Source organism: Solanum lycopersicum, chromosome 6 (assembly GCF_036512215.1).
Source record: "Solanum lycopersicum chromosome 6, SLM_r2.1".
NCBI classification, from domain to species: domain Eukaryota; kingdom Viridiplantae; phylum Streptophyta; class Magnoliopsida; order Solanales; family Solanaceae; genus Solanum; species Solanum lycopersicum.
Window position 1 is genome coordinate 26601767 of NC_090805.1, and position 24289 is coordinate 26626055.

Consider the following 24289-nt stretch of genomic DNA (forward strand, 5'->3'; position numbering starts at 1 on the left):
ATATGCTTTTAGTAATTCTTTATAACATGTTTGTTGATAGATAATTATTATGTTGTTGATGCTGGTTTTCGAAACACAAAGACATTTTTAACTCCATATAAAGGACTATGCTATCATTTGCAAGATTATAGAGGAAGTGAAAGAAAGGTTCAAAAGGTTAAAGAATTGTTTAATTATAGGCTACATCTTTGCGCAATATGATTGAACTGACTTTTGGAGTTTGAAAAAAAAAGATTTAAAATACTGAAACAATGCATGAACCATTATGAGATTGATACACAAGTGAAAATTGTCATAATTTGTGCAGCATTACCTAATTATTTGCGAGAATATCAAAGGATTATGAAATATTTATGGTCTATGAGTATGAAAATATAGTTGCGGATGATATTGACCAACAAATTACTGAAACTAAAAATGGTGGTTCATCTTCTCGGTGACATGATCGAGAAATGCAAGTTCAATATGAGGAAATTGTACGTATTATGTGGGAGGATTATATTAAAAACTAGTATACTACAATTTATGTTCAAATTTGAATTAAAATTTGATGAATTAAATTTAGACGAAACAATTACTTAAGTGGAGAAAAACTAACTTTGTAATAATTTATTATGCGAATTTATAAATTTTTATTTGTTTGGTAAGATTGAATAAACAATTGAGGCTATTTTATTAATTTTACGATTTAGATTCTTATGTTTATGAGAAATACACAATATAAAAATTTCATATCGCATGTCCAAACAAAAGTTTAGTTTCATCTCATAATTCCTAATCATGATATCATATCACGATTTTATATCATGATACTATATCACATGACCAAATAACTCTTAATTAAGATACGGTACAACTCCAACAATGGATACTTAGCTACGAAGTTTTGATAAGTAGAATCCCAACACGCTATGTTGGAGTTTGAACTACATGTAATAATCTACGAAAAAATTACCTAACTACACATCATTTTTATTCTTATTATCTATTATTCCCTATCATTTTATAAAATTACAAAAATTCCTCTTTTTTTCTCAAATTCTCTCCTTTCTTGATACATAACTTTCAATCTTTCAATTCCATGATTTTCTCCCTTTTTCATGCCTATAATCTCTCCACTATATCACCAGTTACCTCCATTACTCCCTTTTTAAAATTTTAAATGTTTCCTCTGTCCAATTAACGATTTAAAGTTAATGAATAGTTTAAATTTTTTTCCAGTTCTTTTTTTTACAAGATAACACGAACAAAGTTAATATTTATTGACTATGTATCAGTTTGTTCTGCATGTGTAGTACTATTTTATAACCAAATTATGTTTATTATATTCATATTATTATTTTTTGTATATGACACATAGATACTTCAAATTACATGGGCATGATTCATAAATACTAATTTATACTATATGTATCGATCTCAAAGCAAACAACAATGTATCTTGTAATAATAAAATACTTATCAATTTAAATAAGATACATAAATAGTAATGTATTATGCATGCAATAATTTCTTTAGACATGATACGTAAATTTGAATTTATACTAAATGTATCAATTACGTTGCAATTACCACATGATAATGTATTGATCGCAAATCTAACATCTTATAAGCAACGATTACTTATATAATGTATCTAGTATAAATACAATACTTATCAATTTAAACGATATTCATAAATAGTAATGTATAATGCACTAATTTTTTAGATATGATACGTAAATTCGAATTTATACTAAATATATCAAATCTAACATCTTATGAACAACAATTACGTATATAATGTATCTCGTATAAATACAATACTTATCAATTTAAACGACACTCATAAATAGTAATGTATCATGAATTAAACTTTTAAATATGATACGAAAATTTAAATTTATACTAAATGTATCAATTACATAGCAACTACCACAAGATAACGTATCGATCTCAAATATAACATCTTATGAAAAATAATTACTTATTTGATGTATCTAGTCTAAATACAATATTTATCAATTTTAACGACATACATAAATAGTAAAATGCTAAGTAGCAAAAAATTGAAAGGATCTTCAATGAATTAGGAGAAGAATTTTGCATCTCAAAATTTTCAACAATTTTGAATCAAAATTGAAAAGATCATCGATGAACTGGGAGAAGATTCTTGAATCTCAAAATTTTTGACAATCTTGAATCAAAATTGAAAGGATCTTCGATGAACTTGAAGATTCAAAAGAAAATCGTTTGTCCAACAACAATTCCATCACTTTTTTATCCTTCATAACTCACCCTGTTTACCTAAATGTTTGTCAATCTTTTTTAAAGATCATAACATGGTTTCAAGAAGAGTTTAGTCTTTCAACTTGCAACAATGGAAAGTTATGGTGCACTTGGATCTTGACAACAATTAAATCAATCTAACGGAAATCACTAGCAACCTTTGTGATGTCCATCAGGTATATCAAACAAATTCTTATGTATCTGCAACTGAAGCCATCAACTCGTCCATTTGCATACGAATTTCGTCGCAGTCATGGTTGAAGAGGATAATAAAAAGGTGTTCCTTTTCAGCGAGAATGGCTTGATCGATGGTACATCCTCTCGACAAAAAAATTTGAATTAAAAATGAAAGGTTTCTTCCATGAATATGGGGAGTATTTTGAATTTCTTTGTTTGGTTTAGGGTTTGCCTATTTATGATTGAGAGTAAGAAGAAACGTAAGCGTGATTTATGGGATTTAATTGAATTTTCAAATTTTATTTCTTTTTTAGCGCAATAGAATGATTTTTTCTTGTATTAGAATAGATGTATCCGGATGGTGACTTATGTATCTAAAAGGAATAAATTTTAAGATATTATTGTAATTAAAAAAATAATAGGGATAGAATGTAATTTACTCTTTACAATATGTGATTTAAGTAAGTTATACTCTATTTTTTAATACATAGAACCTAATTTTCAATAAGGTTTAGATAAAATAATTATGTATCAGTACTAACATATCACATATATGATACAAAATTATTTAGTTAAGTTGTTCTCAAACTTTTCATTTAACTAATACAAAAAAAAAATTAAGTGTTCTTATCAATGTATGAAGTTGTAAATATTGTTGTAACAGGCAAGATTATGTATTACTCTCAACTAAAGACATAGATTGTATTGTAAATTTTTTTATTTAAGTATCAATCCCAACTTATAATATATAATACAAAAATAACTTTTTTTAAGGTATAGTGTGTAATAGACACAAATAATAATATTATGTATCTGACACAAATGTAATGATCATTGTAAGTTCAATTGTTTATTATTCAGATTGTATCATGTTTTTAATTTCTGTTATCAGTAATTGTTGTTCATTTGTCTCATTATGATTTGTGAAATACAAGATAAAATAAATTTTTGCACACTATTTGAGGTTTGGTTCAGTATACAACATGTGTTTTGCAAAAGAGTTAAAATTATCTATAGGGATTGAGATGGTAGTATCTGAATTCGAGCGGTCATTGATGAACATTCTTAATTATTTTAAGATTCCTGCCGGCTGTGGCACTCAGTAGATGATGTTCACATTCCGGTGAATTGTGATGGGCAATTTCATTGGATATTGATTGTTGATGTTTTAAAAAAGAGGCTAATACGTGTCTACAAATCAACATCTAGATTAAGGAGAAAAATTTATTTGAACAACATTAAAAAATTATCTTTAATGTTGCCTACTTATCTCTAGAAAAATGAGTTTTTTGAGTATGCAAAGTGAACTGATTGATGCTTCTAAGAACAAGGAAACTAAAAGGCTTTTGAAATCAATGCACCTTTTACTGTTTGAATATGTACAATACATTATTCACCAAGGAAGTGACACACTGTATGTTTTATAAAATTTTATTTTAAAGTTTATGTGGCCGCGTTTACTGAAATTCATAGCGATCAAATTTCAATAATCTAATAATTTTCGATCTGATTATCTCTGTTCAATATACACAACGAAGCTGTGCAAATACGACAGTAAAAATGCTGAAGCTTGATATGTTAGTGATAATGACGATTCATCAAAGCCTAGGGGTCATTTCACACCATCAGACTATGATACTTAAGTTAATCTGGATTAGTGTTTGTGTATCAATGGATACATAGTGTGTTTTGTGTTTTTGCTATTTTCAAGATACGTTAACGTAAGTGTTGTAGTGTTTCTCTAAAAATTTAGTGTCTGAAGTTTTAGTCTCAACATATTCTGTTTCATTAATCTCAGAATGTATATTTGTCTAAATTTACAAATTCTAATAATTAAACAGTATTATTAAAATCATCATCAATCAAAAATGCGCATAAGTTTCAGCAGACAATTTTTTCTTAAAAGGAACATTTCAATATATTGTATCAAAAACATTTAAAATAATAATACATTAAAGTGTATGTTACTATTATAGTTAAAAACTTATTGAGTTGAAAATTATGAATCTGAAACATCGATTTAAAAAAAATATATTAGAAAATGGTCTGATGGACCTTGTACTTGTATCCGTTTGTATCTACTTATTCCTTTGTCACCTGGACCGTTAAATTCAATAAAACACAATTTAACAAATCCCTCTAACCATTGACCAAACTTATGTGTCTTTAAGATGGTTGAGTTGGCAAAAACGTGTGAGTTCACGCACCTTAAGACGAGTGAATACCTTTTTTTTAGGTTAAAAAATATTAAAATTAAAAAATAAAATTAAAAAAACAATCAATTAAAGTCTTTTATTCTTCCCATTACCCCTTGTTTTTTTGGCTATTTTCATCCCGCCTCCAAGAACAAACAACCGCTTGCTCTAGAAAGAAACTTCAACAAGAAATGAGGAACAAACAGACCAAGACAAATCTAATGCTAATTATCTATTTTTCCTCAACAATTCTTCCCTTCTCTGTTACATATATATCCTCAATGTTCAATGTCATTTCCATCCAAACTAACTCATCCTTAACTTTCTCTGAGTGGACAACAGTGACACCATCAAGCATATCAACTTTCCTCACCTTTTTCTCGCCGAGAAAGTCACAGATTTCAATGGACTTATTCCCGCCGGTAATGAAATAATTGATCAAAAAATGAGCATACACAAAACACATCTTGTACCGGTACCTCTTCGCAATACCAATGATCAGATTCTTCACATGACTAAGTGTTGTACGAATAGCAGCAGTAGCCTTGCGAGAACTAAACCAAGCATCAATTTTCAGTTTTTTCTTCCAACTTCTTCATCATTAATGAGCTGAAAATCAAGAATAGATGCTTAAGCTTACCTCTTGGCCCCTCAATTTCAATTAGATTTGCTTTCACTTTGATTGTTATTCTATTTGGAATGTTCATTGTTTTCCATGAGAGAATACTTTATTTTTGGTTTTCTTCCTTCTCTGTCGGCAAGTTTTAGTGAAAGAAAGAAAAACCCCTAAAAAGAAGAGAATAATTTAATTTTATTTGGTAAAATACAAAAATTATTGATTTTATATTTTATTTAATATTTTTTTATTAATAATTAAAAAATAATTATGAAGATAATTGTGATTTGACATTGATATACATGACATTGATATGACATGTCATCTATGTAAGAGAGAGTAAGCTATACACATGGTTAGAGCGATTTAAAAGTCTCATTTTGATTGAGTTTAAGGGTCCACATGACAAAGGAGTAAGTAAAAGAGGTTAAAATACAAACTGATAATAAGAGTCTACTAGACCATTTCTCCAAAGTCTTAATATAAATTTTAACTCAATTCTTATTATTAATATATGAGTTAGACATGACTTAAGGTTAATGACACAATTTTATAAGATGTATATGATACAAGAGTTATTATATATATATATATATATATATATATATATATATATGACACAAGAAATAATAATGTATATGATACATCATTCAAATTTTGTAACGACCTGTTTAGTCGTTTTGAGCAGCAGATTTTATTTCTGGAAAAAGTGGCTGAGACGACGGATCCCACGACGGACCGTCATGGGCACGACCGTCGAGGGGGTCTCGTTCCAAAACACTTAGAATTCTGAAATTTGGGTACTGAAATCGACTCTCTGAACTTCGTAACGGAATGGCAGGACGGACCGTCGTGGGTACGACGGACCGTCACACATCTTCCACAGAAATTTAGTCTCTGAACTCAGTGACGACCCAGCAGGACGGACCGTCGCAGGCACGACGGCCCGTCACAGACTACGTAATCCCAGGCTGAGTCGGATTTCTTTAAATGTTTTAAAGGGGCGTTTTGGACTATTCCTGCTATAATTATAAATTTAGTGGGTGAATATTAATAATCCAATTTCTTGAGGGTTAAAGGAGATAACTTTGAATTAATTAATGAGTTGATTTATCATCTTTTATACTTAATTATATGCTAATTAGGGTAAAAGAAAAAGGGGTTTGAATAAGAAAAATAGAAAGAACAAGAGAGGGAGAATCGATCAAGAGAGAGAGGAACGAAGAGGATAACAAAGCTTTGGGGAAATTGCTTGCTTGATCACGAATCTTCGGTTGAGGTAGGTTATGGTTTTTATACTATTCGTAGTTAACTCTTAATAGCGAATGATATGTGTTGGGTTGTATTGTAAAGTCTTCTATATGCTTAATTGTATGCTTGCATGAATGTGATTATATAATTGTGATGAAATAAGCATGATGAAGCTATTGAATCTCAAATCTTGAAAACCCCTTGTTAATGATGATGCCTTGGTATAAAAGAAGGCTTGATGAACTAAAGTAATGAGATTGATGATGCCTTGGTATAAAAGAAGGCTTGATGAACTAAAGTAATGAGATTGATGATGCCTTGGTATAAAAGAAGGCTTGATGAATTAATAGAATGAGATTAGTGGAGCGGGTGTCACGAACCGACACGTAAAATTAGGGGATCGGGTGTCACGAACCGACATGTAGAATTAGGGAATCGGGTGTCACGAACCGACACGTAGAATTAGTGGATCGGGTGTTACGAACCGACACGTAGAATTAGGGGATCGGGTGTCACGAAACGACACGTAGAACTAGGAGATAGGAGTGTCACATTCCGACACATAGTAGTAGGGGAGCGGAGTGTCACGTACCGACACAAGAATAAAGGTGATGAATCTGATGAATCCTGAAAGATGTTAATATACTCAATCTAATGAACCTAATTCCCAAATGAGTATGGTATTGAGGCTTGAGTCCTCATGTGTGAACTTGGCGGTACTTATTAACGATCATAGTACTTGTTGTTGCTACATGTTGAGTAATGTAGTTGATTTTATATTATTACTTGATATATATTGTTTTCTATTTTGAGTTGGCTGATGATATCTACTCAGTACCCGTGTTTTGTACTGACCCCTACTTGTATGTTTCTTTTTGTTAAATTGGGGAGTGCAGCAAACATGCCGTCGTCTTCAACTCAACCACAACTCTAGCCAGTCTTCATTACACCGGATTTCAGGGTGAGCTAATGCTTTTAGCTTGGACTAGATCTTCCTTTTCATGTCTTGATGCCTTGAACTTCCGGCATGGACTAGCTTTTTACTTATTTTAGCTTCTTCGATACTCTTAGATTAGTAATTTGAGGATAGATGTTTTTGTGATGATGACTTCCAGATTTTGGGGATAATAATAAGTGTTTGAGTTTTTAGAAGTTATTTGATTTATTTTGTTAATGAGTTTTAAGTCTTCCGCAATGTATTTAGTTCATTATGTTTGAAATGATGGGGTTTAGATTGGTTTGTTCGCTCACATAGGAGGATAAATGTGGGTGCCACTCGCGGCTCGATTTTGGGTCGTGACAAACTTTATATCAAAGCATTAGGTTCGTTGGTCTCATCACACAAGAACGAGTCTAGTAGAGTCTTAAGGAACGGTAGGGGGACGCCTTTACTTTTCTTTGAGAGGCAATAAGACTTTAGGAAAATTCCATTCCTTCTTTCTTTCGTGCTATTACTTGGGTCCAATTGGTATCTAGGTGATACAAATTGGTATCTGACCATCTTCACTCTATTTTGCAGATGGTTAGAACTAGAGCAACAACCGCGCCAACACCAGCACCGGCAAGACAAGAGGCGTCTAAGCCAGCCACTGAGACTGTAGCTTGAAGAGGAGCAGTGGTAAGAGGCCGTGGAAGAGGTCGTGAGACGACGTCTTCTAGAGGAAGAGGACAAGCACCTAGCCCATATACTAGGGCGGTGACTCCTCCACTTACTGAGGAAGTGGTAAGAGAGTGTGAGGAAGGGGAAAATGAACAAGTACAGCATGAGGGATTGCCACCCCAACCTACCCCAGAGATGATCAATCAGGTTCTTGCTTATCTTAGCGGGTTATCTGATCAGGGCCAGACGCCTCCCTGTGTTTTCTGCACCTGCACCTCAGGTTCTGGAGGCACAACATGCAGCTACTGTGGCTCCCCGCATGAATGCCTCATTGGAAATAGGCATGTTTCCTCGTCTGACTACAGGGCCTATAATGACAAATGATCAGCATGAAATTTTCAGTAAGTTCTTGAAATTGAAACCTCCAGTCTTCAAGGGTGCTGAATTTGAGGATGCCTATGATTTTCTGGTTGACTGTCATGAGCTACTACATAAGATGAGTATAGTAGAACGGTTTGGTGTTGAGTTTGTGACTTATCAATTTCGAGGGAACGCCAAAATATGGTGGCGGTCACATGTTGAGTGCCAACCAACAGAGGCACCACCTATGACTTGGGCATCATTCTCTAGCTTGTTTATGGAGAAGTATATCCCCCGGACTTTGAGAGATAGGAAAAGAGATGAGTTCTTGAGCCTAGAGCAAGGCAGGATGTCGGTTTCTGCCTATGAGGCTAAGTTTCGTGCATTATCCAGGTATGCCACCCAACTTTGTTTCAGTCCACAAGAGCGGATTCGACGTTTTGTGAAGGGGTTGAGGTCAGAATTACGGATTTCAGCCTTACAGGTAGCAGCTACGGAAAAATCCTTTCAAGAAGTAGTAAACTTCGTGATAGAGGTGGAAGGAGTGAAGCCAGAGGACTTCACCATGGCATCGACATCAAAAACGTTTCGAAAGGGAGGTGAGTTTAATGGTTCTTACTCTAGAGGACAGTGTTCAGGAGGTTACTCAGTCTGACCAATTCAGTCTTCACTATAGACTGTAGTTGGGGGTCCACCTCAGACCGGTCAACACTTCTCTGAGAGACCCATGCTTGACTCCAGAGAGTGTTATGGATGTGGGGAGACTGGACATATTAGGATGAATTGTCCAAAACAGAGTTATAGACCCCCAATAGCTAGAGGCAGAGGTGGTCATGGTAGAGGCCGTTATTCTGGAGGACGTGGTGGCCGAGGTAATGGTGGTCACCAAAACAGCCAGGGTGACGGGCAAACTAGAGCCACTACAGCACAACATGGTAGGGGCAACGGGCAGATAGGTGATAGGGCCCATTGTTACGCTTTCCCCGAGCGGTCAGAAGCGGAGACATCAAATGCTGTTATCACAGGTAATCTTTTGGTTTGTGATTGTATGACTTCTGTATTATTTGACCCTGGCTCTACATTTTCATATGTATCTTCCGCATTTGCTAACGGTCTTAATTTACATTGTGAATTGCTTGACATGCCTATTTGTGTTTCTACTCCGGTGGGTGAGTCTGTGATAGTTGAAAAGGTGTGTAGGTCTTGTCTTGTGACTTTTGTGGGGAGCAATACTCATGTAGACTTGGTTATCCTATAAATGGTTGACTTCGATGTAATTATGGGTATGACTTGGCTCTCTCCAAATTTTGCAATCTTGGATTGTAATGCTAAAACGGTGACGTTAGCCAAGCCTGGGACAGATCCGTTAGTGTGAGAGTGTGACTACACTTTCAATCCGGTTCGTATCATCTCCTTTCTTCGTGCTAAGAGAATGGTTAGTAAAGGGTGTTTAGCTTTCTTGGCACACCTCAGGGATGACACTACCCAAGTACCTTCAATTGAGTCGGTTTCGGTAGTCCGTGAGTTTCTGGATGTGTTCCCTGCAAATCTTCCTGGTATGCCACCAGATAGGGATATTGACTTATGCATTGATCTTGAACCGGGTACTCGCCCCATTTCTATACCCCCTTACAGAATGGCTCCCGCGGAGTTAAGAGAGTTAAAGGCCCAACTGCAAGAGTTGCTGAGCAAAGGCTTCATTAGACCAAGTGCATCCCCTTGGGGTGCTCCGGTTTTGTTTTTGAAGAAGAAGGATGAAAGTTTTAGGATGTGCATAGATTACAGACAACTAAATAAGGTAACAGTTAAGAACAAGTATCTTCTTTCTCGCATTGATGATTTGTTCGATCAGTTACAAAGTGCTTGTACCTTCTCAAAAATCGACTTGAGATTTGGTTATCATCAATTGAAAATAAGGGCAGCAGATGTGCCCAAGACTGCTTTTCGGACCAGGTATGGGCATTATGAGTTCTTAGTAATGTCTTTTGGGCTTACGAATGCCCCTGCTGCTTTCATGAGCTTGATGAATGGGATCTTTAAGCCATATCTGGATCTCTTTGTGATCGTATTTATCGATGATATATTGGTATACTCAAAGAGCAAGAAGGAACATGAGGAGCACTTGAGAATTGTATTGGAAATGTTGAGGGAGAAAAGGCTTTATGCCAAATTCTCCAAGTGTGAATTTTGGCTAGATGCAGTGTCCTTCTTGGGGCATGTGATTTCTAAGGATGGGGTAATGGTGGATCCTTCTAAGATTGGGACAGTGAAAAATTGGGTAAGACCTACTAATGTGTAAGAAATAAGGAGCTTTGTTGGTTTAGCTAGCTATTACCGTCGATTTGTCAAGGGGTTCTCTTCCATTGCTTCCCAATTGACGAACTTGACTAAGCAGAATGTTTCATTTGTATGGTCGGATGAATGTGAAGAAAGTTTTCAGGAACTCAAGACCTTGCTGACTACTGCACTTATTCTTACCTTGCCAGTAGAGGGTAAGAACTTCATTGTTTATTGTGATGCATCCTATTCTGGCTTGGGTGCAATGCTAATGCAAGAGAAGAATGTAATTGTTTATGCTTCAAGGCAATTAAAGGTGCACGAACGTAATTATCCGACTCATGATTTGGAATTGGCCGCGGTAGTGTTCGCCTTAAAGTAATGGAGGCACTATCTATATGGAGTTAAGTGTGAAGTCTACATGGATCATCGTAGCCTACAGTATGTCTTTACTCAGAGGGATTTGAATTTGAGACAGAGGAGATGGATGGAACTACTGAAGGATTATGATGTTACCATCTTGTATCACCTAGGAAAGGCTAATGTTGTGGCAGACGCCTTAAGTAGAAAGGCAGGGAGCATGGGAAGTCTAGCTCACTTACAAGTTTCTAGACGCCCATTGGCTAGAGAGGTTCAGACTCTGGCTAACGACTTTATGAGGTTAGAAGTAAATGAGAAGGGAGGATTTTTGGCCAGTGTGGAGGCGAGATCTTCTTTTCTTGACACGATCAAGGGGAAACAGTTTGATGATGAGAAACTAAGCCGAATTCGGGATATGGTGTTGCGAGGAGAGGCTAAAGAAGCAATAATGGATAAGGAAAGTGTTTTGAGGATTAAGGAAAGGGTATGTGTGCCCCATGTTGATGATTTGATCCACACTATTCTTACAAAGGCTCATAGTTCCGGATATTCTATACATTCTGGTGCAACCAAGGTGTACCATGACCTAAAGCAACACTTTTGGTGGAGCAGAATGAAGCGCGACATTGTTGATTTTATTGCCAAATGTCCAAATTGTCAGCAAGTAAAGTATGAGCACCAGAGGCCCGGAGGAACACTTCAGAGAATGCCCATTCCTGAATGGAAGTGGGAGAGAATTGCAATGGACTTCGTGGTTGGTCTTCCAAAGACATTGGGTAAGTATGACTCCATTTGGGTAATTGTTGATAGGTTAACTAAGTCATCTCACTTCATTCCTGTCAAGGTGACTTACAATGCAGAGAAGTTAGTCAAACTTTACATTTCGGAAGTTGTGCGATTGCATGGAGTTCCACTTTCCAATATATCATATAGAGGTACGCAGTTTACTTCTAAGTTTTGGAAAATATTGCATGCGGAATTGGGTAATAGGTTGGACCTTAGTACCGCATTTCACCCTTAGACCGATGGTCAGTCTTAACGAACGATCCAAGTGTTGGAAGATATGCTTCGTGCATGTGTGATAGAATTTGGAGGCCATTGGGATAACTTCTTACCCTTAGCGGAGTTCTCATACAACAATAGCTATCACTCAAGTATTGATATGGCTCCATTCGAGGCATTGTATGGGAGAAGATGTAGGTCTCCCATTGGTTGGTTTGATGCATTTGAGGTTAGACCTTGGCGTACTGATCTTTTGAGGGATTCATTAGAGAAGGTGAAATCTATTCAAGAAAAGCTTTTAGCGGCTCAAAGCAGGCAAAAGGAATATGCAGATCGAAAGGTTAGAGACTTGGAGTTCATGGAGGGTGAGCAAGTCTTGCTGAAGGTTTTGCCCATGAAAGGGGTGATGCGGTTTGGAAAAAAGAGGTAAGCTAAGCCCAAGGTATATTGGACCATTTGAAGTACTTAAGCGAGTAGGGGAGGTGGCTTATGAATTAGCCTTGACCCCAGGACTGTCAGGAGTGCATCCGGTATTTCATGTGTCTATGTTGAAGAGATACCATGGGGATGGAAACTACATCATTCGTTGGAATTCGGTTCTTCTCGATGAGAATTTGACTTATGAGGAGGAGCCTGTTGCCATTCTAGATAGAGAAATTCGCAAGTTCAGATCAAGGGAGATTGCATCCATCAATGTCCAATGGAAGAATCGACCAGTTGAAGAGTCCACGTGGGAGAAGGAGGCTGATATGCGAGAAAGATACCCACACCTGTTTACAGATTCAGGTACTCCTTTTCGCCCTTGTTTTTCTTCTTGTGATCGTTCGGGGACGAACGATGGGTAAATTGGTATCTATTGTAACGACCTGTTTAGTCGTTTTGAGCAGCAGATTTTATTTCTGGAAAAACTGGCTGAGACGACGGATCCCACGACGGACCGTCATGGGCACGACGGACCGTCATGGGCACGACGGACCGTCGAGGGGGTCTCGTTCCAAAACACTTAGAATTCTGAAATTTGGGTACTGAAATTGACTCTCAGAACTTCGTAACGGAATGACAGGACGGACCATCGTGGGCACGACGGACCGTCACACATCTTCCACAGAAATTTAGTCTCTGAACTCTGTGACGACCCAGCAGGACGGACCGTTGCAGGCACGACGGCCCGTCACAGACTGCGTAATCCCAGGCTGATTCGGATTTCTTTAAATGTTTTGAGGGGGTGTTTTGGACTATTCCTGCTATAATTATAAATTTAGTGGGTGAATATTAATAATCCAATTTCTTGAGGGTTAAAGGAGATAACTTTGAATTAATTAATGGGTTGATTTATCATATTTTATACTTAATTATATGCTAATTAGGGTAAAAGAAAAAGGGGTTTGAATAAGAAAAATAGAAAGAACAAGAGAGGGAGAATCGATCAAGAGAGAGGGGAACGAAGAGGATAACAAAGCTTTGGAGAAATTGCTTGCTTGATCACGAATCTTCGGTGGAGGTAGGTTATGGTTTTTATACTATTCGTAGTTAACTCTTAATAGCGAATGATATGTGTTGGGTTGTATTGTAATGTCTTCTATATGCTTAATTGTATGCTTGCATGAATGTGATTATATAATTGTGATGAAATAAGCATGATGAAGCTATTGAATCCCAAATCTTGAAAATCTCTTGTTAATGATGATGCCTTGGTATAAAAGAAGGCTTGATGAACTAAAGTAATGAGATTGATGATGCCTTGATATAAAAGAAGGCTTGATGAACTAAAGTAATGAGATTGATGATGCCTTGGTATAAAAGAAGGCTTGATGAACTAAAGTAATGAGATTGATGATGCCTTGGTATAAAAGAAGGCTTGATGAATTAATAGAATGAGATTAGTGGAGCGGGTGTCACGAACCGACACGTAGAATTAGGGGATCGGGTGTCACGAACCGACATGTAGAATTAGGGGATCGGGTGTCACGAATCGACACGTAGAATTAGGGGATCGGGTGTCACGAACCGACACGTAGAATTAGGGGATCGGGTGTCACGAACCGACACGTAGAACTAGGAGATCGGAGTGTCACGTTCCGACACATAGTAGTAGGGGAGCGGAGTGTCACGTACCGACACAAGAATAAAGGTGATGAATCTGATGAATCTTGAAAGATGTTAATATACTCAATCTAATGAACCTAATTCCCAAATGAGTTTGGTATTGAGGCTTGAGTCCTCATGTGTGAACTTGGCGGTACTTATTAACGATCATAGTACTTGTTGTTGATACATGTTGAGTAATGCAGTTGATTTTATATTATTACTTGATATATATTGTTTTCTATTTTGAGTTGGCCGATGATATCTACTCAGTACCTGTGTTTTGTACTGACCCCTACTTGTATGTTTCTTTTTGTTAAATTGGGGAGTGCAGCAAACGTGCCGTCGTCTTCAACTCAACCGCAACTCTAGCCAGTCTTCATTACACCGAATTTCAGGGTGAGCTAATGCTTCTAGCTTGGACTGGATCTTCCTTTTCATGTCTTGATGCCTTGAACTTCCGGCATGAACTAGCTTTTTACTTATTTTAGCTTCTTCGATACTCTTAGATTAGTAATTTGAGGATATATGTTCTTGTGATGATGACTTCCAGATTTTGGGGATAATAATAAGTGTTTGAGTTTTTAGAAGTTATTTGATTTATTTTGTTAATGAGTTTGAAGTCTTCCGCAATGTATTTAGTTCATTATGTTTGAAATGATGGGGTTTAGATTGGTTGGTTCGCTCACATAGGAGGATAAATGTGGGTGCCACTCGCGGCTCTGTTTTGGGTCGTGACAAATTTATTAGAACAAAAATATTAGTGAGAAAATTAATGAATTTTTTTTATTTATCATATAGGCACTCAAATACATAGCTTATTGATAATAGATTGGTTATTTATGATTTAATATATATGATACATTACAAAATGTATATGATACAATTAAACATAGATATGTGTATATCAAATATAACTTTTACATACAAATCATAACAATTTCTTGAACTGAACCAACAAAAGTCATAAATAATTGTAACAAAAATAAAATTAAACACACAAATCATAACATATTCTAAAATAGAACAATAGAACTCTTAAATAGAATCAAAAAATTAAAATTAACAGTAAACTTCATTTATGAGAAATATAAAAGCGACAATCGATTACGTCAAAAATTATTCATAAAAGCATGAATTTTTTATAAAAATAACGATTTCACTTTTTTTGAAAAGAAGTACATGTTTTTTGTTGTGACATTCTTGTCCACTATGTCCATAACTATTTGTGTTTACTTTTATCTTTTCATCTGCATTTTTTCCTTCTTTTTCTTGGTCATCCAACCAATCTTTTGTATCTAAGTGGATACATAGTGTCATCTACAACATTCCTAGGAATCGACCAAATTTCTTTATCTAACATTGAACCGCATAGATTTTTGCTACTGCATCAGACTTATAGTAATCAGAGCAATAATAACGCATATATGTAACATTCTTGTCCTTTGAAACGACAATTGAACGTGTGCAAGGAATATCATCTATTTTAATTTTTGCAACAAGTACTTTCTTTCGTCTCAAGACAAACAATGTATCTTTTTCGAGCTTAATAAATTCAGATGATGAAACAAGCTGCGGACATTAAAAAGTAAGCCATAAATTTAGTTCAAAACAATGCATACAAAAAAATATGATACACCAAACAAGATGCATAGATATATATAACTATTTATAATGATACATACCTTCATCTGCGAACATTTAAATGTGTTTAGAATCAATACCTTCTCAAATCTTCTCCTCATTGTGTCTTTTGTATAAGAAGCTATTTTCCAAAGTTGAAGTTGTGTTTAGAATCAATACCTTCTCAAATCAATACATTCAAATACATTAATTCACAATATAGATAAAAAAAATCTTAAACCTTTGTTCATAAGATCGTTTTACTTTGCAATTGAAGTTGTACTTTAGTTTATATTTCACCATCACATTTATCAGTGTTGCCTTATCCTTATACAATTCATTTGTCTTGAATCAATTATGAATTTGTAAATTCTAATTCTGAAATATAATATGAATCACAAAGTCTTGATTCAACCACAAGAACTTTTGAATCACATGTTGTACCTTCGACACACGTAATTTCTCCGCAAATTCCATCAAAGTTATGTATATCACCGCTAATCTTATCCATTGTATCAATACATAATGGGTATATTGCACATTTGGACTCAATTTTTTTCACCTCTAAACATAACCTAACACTCATGTCAATCGTAATTTTCATCCGAGATGAATTACCTTCCACGATGTATTGACTTTTAATGGTTTTCCTTCCCTCGTCTATCTCTAACTCGTCTGAATTGGTTGCTTTGAGATTCAAAAATGAAATTGATTGTCCAACAATAATTTCGTCACTTTTGTAACCTTCATAATTCACTTTGCTCGCCCAAATTCCTGAATGTCTAAATGTATCTAGTTTTTTTTGAAAAAAATTATCAATTTTTAGATAATAATGGATGTTCAAAAATATTCTTCAATGAAGAACGAACATATAATTTTGAAATTTCAAATTGGTGAATCTGTTTCCTATTAGGATATGGACTTATTAGGATTAGCTAAGCGTTAATCAAGGAAACTTATATCACAACATTTAATTTACATTATTCTCTCTCTTTTAGTGCAATAACAATCTGTTTATTGTGTATCACAGATATAATGTATCCTGATGATCACTATGTATCCGGCTGCCTCTCTTTTTAAGAAATTTTGTAATATTAAAATTATTAGGGATAGTATGTAATTTAGATCTTAGGATTCCTTTAATTTATACTTACTTTTTAATTGCTCCATTGATTAAGTATTTCGGTTACAATTAATTAACCACATTAAACATTTCAATTACAATCAATTAATATCACATACTTTTCATGTATCTCGCTAAATATACATCAAATACAATAGCTAAACACATGTATCTACCACCTAACTATCAATAAAAAATATAATATTAAAAACGGATTTATGTAAATTGTATTTAACCACATACAAATAAAAATAATTAATTTTACAAAATATTGATGACCCATAAATCAAATTTGAATGGGTGAATCCTTATATGCAGTGGGCCAATGGATGATCTACTTAATTAAGTCATAAAGTGAAGCCATAGGCGGGTCCAAGAAGCTAGTATTGTTATCCCACACAACTTTTTAAGTTTGCTAAATTGACGGATTCTGAGGTCCCTCATTTTTAGCCTTAAAGCCTATCCATGGCCATAGGCCATCTTCTTTTTTTCTCCAATCAACAATACAACAACTTGTCCTTTCCCTTTATATTCATCCCCTAAACAAACCTATCAAATAGGAGTGGACATGATATATAGGGTAGACATTGAATTATGAATATCATATTGAAACTAAAATCTATTATATAATGGTTTGAATAATATGATATTTAGTATTTACGATGAATTTTTTAAAAATTTAATATAATTTGTTGTAAATTGTATTTATAATAATACATGTTTGAAATATCAAATGTCATATCGAAGTATATAGTGAAAAAGAAAAATACATGCCTTTCTTTTGCTGGAAATTTCACTCATATCAACCTAGGCCTAGCTAGTCGGATGCACTAGTATTATAATTGACGAATGCTGAATTTACAGATTCGATTAAAAATTTTATGTGAATTCAAACGTTTTTATTTAAATCTTATGACAGTATAAAATATACTTATAGTATCCTATTAATTAATCAAAAGACACTGGATATTGAATTGATAACCTAAAAGATAAGTTGTATGAAATCTGGTAATATATAAATTAGACAACTAATAATATAGTGAAAGATATTTCCGCCATGATCGATTGATGGAAATGTTACTTTCTAGTCTCTCCATTTCGAATAAAATGAGCCTTATATTTTTAATTTTCTTCATTATATATATAAGGTGATAAAATTAAAAGATATTACAATATATATAATAGTATAATTTAAATTTAAAATTAAAAAATTGATATTTTTTAAACGCTATATCAAATTAAATTAAGTCTTTATATTTTAAAGGACATTTAGTATTAAAGTGTATAGTTATTTTATCCTAAAATACAAATTGTTATAAAAAGTACATATAAATTAATGTGTGATTAATATATTCATGTTTTTGTTGGAAAAAAATTGAAATGCTGTTCAAAAACTTTTTCCTCAAAATAAATGCATGATGTCCCTACTGACAACATGCTCTCCATATTTCTTTATTTCTCCTAGACAGCACTGGCAATTGTCCCTAACTTGAGATGTTTTTTAAAAGATATATCTAGAGCAAAATATCTTCAAATGTGCATATTCAAATAACGTAGGTATTAGAAAATAAAGTTATTTATAATACTAAAAAAATTGGAAATGAAAAATTTACTGATCAAGTGCATTAGGCCCAGTACAATAATTCACAACATGATTCCACACCCACTGAACCAAAAACTTTCTTCTTATTCCATTCATATTGTACGTTGCACCATCTTCACCGTTCAACATTTGCCCAGTATACGACCCACCACCACCCGACCCATATATCCCTTCACAAAGATCCCCTATCTCCACCGGAAAAATTGGATCGTCACCTGCATACCAAGCATTCACCAACGGATTCGTGGATAACTCAGCAATTTCATGAGCAATCACACTAATCATTCCGTCAACACCCACATCGTTATTCGGCGATTTCACAGCTTTGAAACCCCGACCCATGTAATCGGGTACGGAAAACGGGTATGCACAAACACTGGGGCATAGTTTGCCGGAGTTACCTACCCATGCGTATGGTAAGGTGTAACCCACAATGGAAGGGAAAGTGAAATAGTGAAATCCACAAACGTCTTGACAGAAATTTTCGACATAAACATCATCACATGTGAGTAGTAAATACACACCGCTTTTGGAATTTATCGGTAAAGGGGGAGTGGTACTGGCTGTGACGGCAGATTTTATAACAGACTGAATCGATAAACGGGTTAACGATTTGCCATGAGAGTAAGACCGATCGGTTTTTTCAGCTCCGATGTGTACATTACCGGAGATGTTGGCTCCGGTTTGGTCGGTGTAACTCTGGACTGTTTTCCACCAACCGGAAACTGACGGCGGTTTGGAATCGACGGCGGAGATTGAGTTGATGAACTCCCGGATAATTCTTTTCTGGGATTTGCTCCATCGGCCGTACCAAATGGGGTAAACGGTGATGTTGGCAGTGAGAACAGGGCCCATGTGGTATTTTAACTTAATTAAGTCCGATGAGCCTTCATACTTTTTGGATGGGCTGTACAATAAATCGGTGGTGTTGGGCTTTTGGTTGGGCCATGGACGCCACCCATTAACTGGGGAAGTTAATAAGAGTAGACAAATTCCGGCGAGAAGATAGAAAGTCGCCGGGAAATATGTTCGGTGACACTGGTCCATGTTCATGTGTAGTCGTAGTTGGTGTTGTGACTGTGAGAGTGGAGTGAAGCCTGAAGGGTGTATTTATTTGCATGAAAAGATGTGAATAAATATTCAAATTATTCAAAAATCGTTCAAAAAAATAAAATCATACTTAAAAGGGTCGGTTTGGCGATACCATATAAAATCACGATATGATATTATAATATAAAATTATAAAATAAAATTAATTTTTTTTGAATATATGATATGAAATTTTTGTGTTATTATATTTTTTTAAACATAAAAATCATATAAATTGTAAAAATACCTTCAATTATTTATTCAATCTTAACAAATAAATTATTAAACACAATTTATTGTCAGAAATTGAATTTGAATTCTTTAATTAAGCTCATAAAAAGCACCACATCACCATTTTCATTTTCACCTTTATTATTTTGTCTCATTTTATATGATAACATTTAAAATCGAACACAAAATTTAAGAAATAATGAAAACTTTGAAACATTCATTAAATTATCTTAAAAATAAATTTATTTCTCTCTCTTAATAAATATATTATAGTACTATATTTAAAATTAAGTGGGACCAATAAAAATAAAAAGAAAATTAAACTTTTAAATATTTACCATATAAAAAAATATAATATTCATTTTGAGACTATCCCAAAAAAAACACAATATCATATAAAATAAAACTGAAAAATATATTGTATATAAATTTTATCTTTATCATATCATATTCTATTTTGTGAGATTAAATATCCATATTAACTGCTAACTTGTTGCAGGGTGATAACGGAAAACACGTGTTTTCTTTAAAATGTAGTTGGAGAAGTGGGGTGGGCCTGCCTAAGAAAGGGATGGGAGCCAGAATGAGTGAGTGTGACCATACCATCGATTATGGAGTTAGAAATTCAACGAAGTAAATTTTTTATACGTTTAATTCAACTTGTATACACTATATAATTTTGAATAAAAAATGTATATCAAATCATTTTTCAGCTGATATGACTGCTGGTAATTTGAACTGATCATGTCCGATGAGTCACTAACTTTGGTCTGTGTTGCCATAGATATATGTTTTTAAATTTTTGTTTTAGTATGAATTTTGGTTAAAAGCAAGAGTACAATTTAGAAAAATCAAGAACCTATTGATTTCTTTTTTTTTCTCCTTCAAATCTATGCTTGCTTTAACATATTAACAAGTTTTTAATGTGGTTTGTTTATTCATACTAAAGAGAGATAAAACAATATTTTCGTCAAATTAGCTCTAGTGATTACAATGAGGGATATTAGCACTATTTGATCTATCTTTAGATTTATTTTTCTTTATTATGTGTTATTAGGTTACTCAAAATTGATTCATGCTAAAGAGAGATAAAATAATAATTTCTTCAAATAGCTCTTGTGATTACAATGAAAGATAAGAAGTCTATTTATTTTGGACATGTCAATAATTTGTTGTTTATTAACTCACTTCAAATTAATAACAAGTCAATAATTTATCTATTTACTAATTCAACCTAATTTAATCCATTCAAATTTATTTCAAATTATCTTACAGTTTTACAAATGAGATGATGAACATGCAATTTTGAAAAATGAAATTCGAAGTACTAAAACTTCGATTCCAGCGTCAATCTTCTTTTGTTGATTTCTCCAAGTTTTTTCGAGAAAAACAATCCCCAAGATTACGATTCTGTAACATACGACCTACTCCTCTTTTCCTCATACTTTTATTATTATTTATTTTAAAATAAGAAAGCATCAGATTTAAAGTAAAATTAAGACTATAATTAACACCAAAAGGGTATAGCTCACAAATGCTTTATCGACACTCTTTATCTGAAGAAACGATGCATAATTTTCCTTCAAACAAAAGGTTATATTCTAGGTATTCTTAGTTTAAAATAATAAGAGTAAGAAATTTAAATTTCACGTCAAGTCAGCATATCAACGATTCATCATTTATTCATTAAATTATACAAACCTTCTACTTCATGTAATGTACACGGATCTACAATAACTTGAGCCAATTATGATTTTTTTTATCTATCACCATAAGATCGTTTTCGGTCAATATTGTGTTGGTAATGTTAATACAAAGATAATTAGTTTATATTGGGGCTTTAATATATTTTATGCTCGTATAGTACATGATGACTTGTTAAATTTGGTAACGAAATATATATAGCTATCCTTAGTGATAATCCAAAAAAAATCTGGTGTTAGTTAGACAGTTCACTCCCTACTCTTACTACATTTCACTAAGGTCAGAAAATTGATATGATTTTCTTGTTGTACTATACGTTACCATGTTCATTCCACTACCTTAAACAAACATGCCCTACCATTGGGAACTCAGATTCCAAATCAACATATCTTCCCACTTCCCAAAAATAAATATATTCTTCCACTTGTTGTGAACCATGATGACTCGGTCTATGAGCTACATGTGGTAAATAAGATTGATCCAATTGGTTTTATTGGACCGAATGAAATGTTGAGGAGTTTTATTTGTGACTCAGATCCAATAAATTATGGTTAAAAGGGACTAAGGATTACAAAGAACGGTTATGAATATTAATATATTATGTTGAAGCCTTGATTATCAATTATCTCTCATCCCTTTTTAGTTACCTTATTGTATGTTAATCTCTCCTTATTTAGTGTGCTATTACTTTGTTGCAGGGGCAGATCTACCCTAGAGCAAGCGGGTTGAACGACACGCCTTCATCAGAAAATTACATTATGAATACATATCTTGATATAAATTAAGGTTTAGTTTAGTGGTTAAGGTGTTCCAAAGTTGTGTATTGTACTCTTGATAGTAGCATTTATATTTTACTTTATATTTTGACAGTCCTGAATAAAAATTCTGGCTCCGCTGTTTGTCTGTTGTGTTGTGCGTATTTTACATTGTTATAACTTAGTATTCCACGAATCAGTGTTTGTGTTAGAAATGCCATCATTTAAATATAGGACAAAATCAGTAGTTTGAAAGCAGTTTTAAAACTCATTAGGCAGGACATTGGTAAAATTCGTTGAGGTTATGTGATGCTTACACTCTAAATACGCCTAATGTTTAATGTTCGAAGCTTACCTAAAAGTTCTTACGTAAATTACTATTTTATTATACTATATATTTAATAATTAAAAATCGATAAAGGTGTAGTATGCCTCGTTCCGTGATAAGTAAAACGTTGCATCTTTTAATACACCGAGACAGATAGACTTAAAAATAAGAAAGAAAAAAGTTGCTAAGTTTCAATTTCACTTGCCTATTTTGTACTATATTGTGGCCAAGAAAATAATTAGCAGGGACCAATATGCAACTTCTACAAAAGCATTTATACATTTGACGTATCATGCAGTTGGACTGTCACTCGTGGTGGTCCAACTCTAAACACAAATTCCCATCCTCCCCATTTACGCCGTCTTTATTATATACGTTGTTCATTTTTTAGAAATAAATGGAAGCTTAATTAGTACTTCCTTCGTCTTATTTTATGTGACAATATTTAATTCGGTATTGAATTTAAGAAATATATGAAGACTTTAAATTGTTTATCAATTGTCCTTCAATAGTGGACTCACTTTTTTCTCTCCTCATAAATGTATTAAAGTATTATATAAAATTAAGTGGGACTAACAAGAATAAAAGAAAAATTGTACCTTTAAATACTTACCATGTAAGGAAATGTGACATTTTTTTTGGGACTGACCAAAAAGGAAATGATATCACATAAAATGGAACGAAGGAAATATTATTTAAAGTTAAATTATTTTTAAATGCGAAAAAGTGCATATGCCAATTATTTTAGATATATATATATATATATATATATATATATATATAATGAAAATGGAACAATAAGTTAAAGGCTTGGGCAACAACATAAAACATAGACGTAGCGTTGGAAAGGGCAGATATTGTCATAAGTACCCTTAAATTATCTGAAGTGGCTCATATATACCCTTAAACTATATTTCAGCTCAAAACTATTCTTCCCGTCAACAAAAGTGTCCTTATTAACGGAAGTTGTTAAATGCCATGTGGACACCACATAGCACGCCAATAAAGTTCCATTGTCACATAGGCAAAAAGGAAAAGGGTCAAAAGTACCCTTAAACTATCCGAAATAGCTCATATATACCCTTAAACTATATTTTGACTCAAAACTACCCTTCTCGTCAAATTATTGGGTAAAAAATGACCTTCTTATTAACGATATTTGTTAAATGGATGCCACATTGCACGCCATTAGGGTTCCATTGCCATATTAACTAAATCATTAAATCTTAATTATTTGTTTTTCCCTCGTTTCATTATTTTTCATAAAAGATTCTACCCTTCTCCCTCATTTTGCGGCTAGGGTTTCACAACTGTCTTTATCGCTGGGTTTGTAAGTGGATATTCGTGATTGTAGGTTAGTGTAACTTTTTTCTTCTTTTATTGTGTTTGCAACCACGAAAATTCACGTTGAAACTCAGCTCCGAAGAAAGTTATGAGAGCTTAGCCGCGTAATGAGGGGAAAGTTGTGAAATTCTAACTATCATATTTTGAAATCATAGACATAATAAAATAAGAAAAAATATTTACTAACCAACAACAATGAATATCCACTTTGAAACTCAGGCTCGAAGAAAGCTACGAAACCCTAGCCGCGAAATAAGGGGAAAGTTGTGAAATCCTAACTATCATGCTTTGAATCATA

At 33.9% G+C, this 24289-nt stretch overlaps 1 protein-coding gene across 1 annotated transcript; it reads right to left on the minus strand.

Annotated features, from left to right (window-relative positions):
* Window positions 1-18497: 18497 nt before the first annotated feature.
* On the minus strand, window positions 18498-19713 carry LOC101246829 (protein EXORDIUM-like 3). Its single transcript, XM_004240705.5, has one exon. The coding sequence runs from the start codon at window positions 19591-19593 to the stop codon at window positions 18547-18549; it is 1047 nt and encodes a 348-aa protein (XP_004240753.1). The 5' UTR covers window positions 19594-19713; the 3' UTR covers window positions 18498-18546.
* Window positions 19714-24289: the final 4576 nt, after the last annotated feature.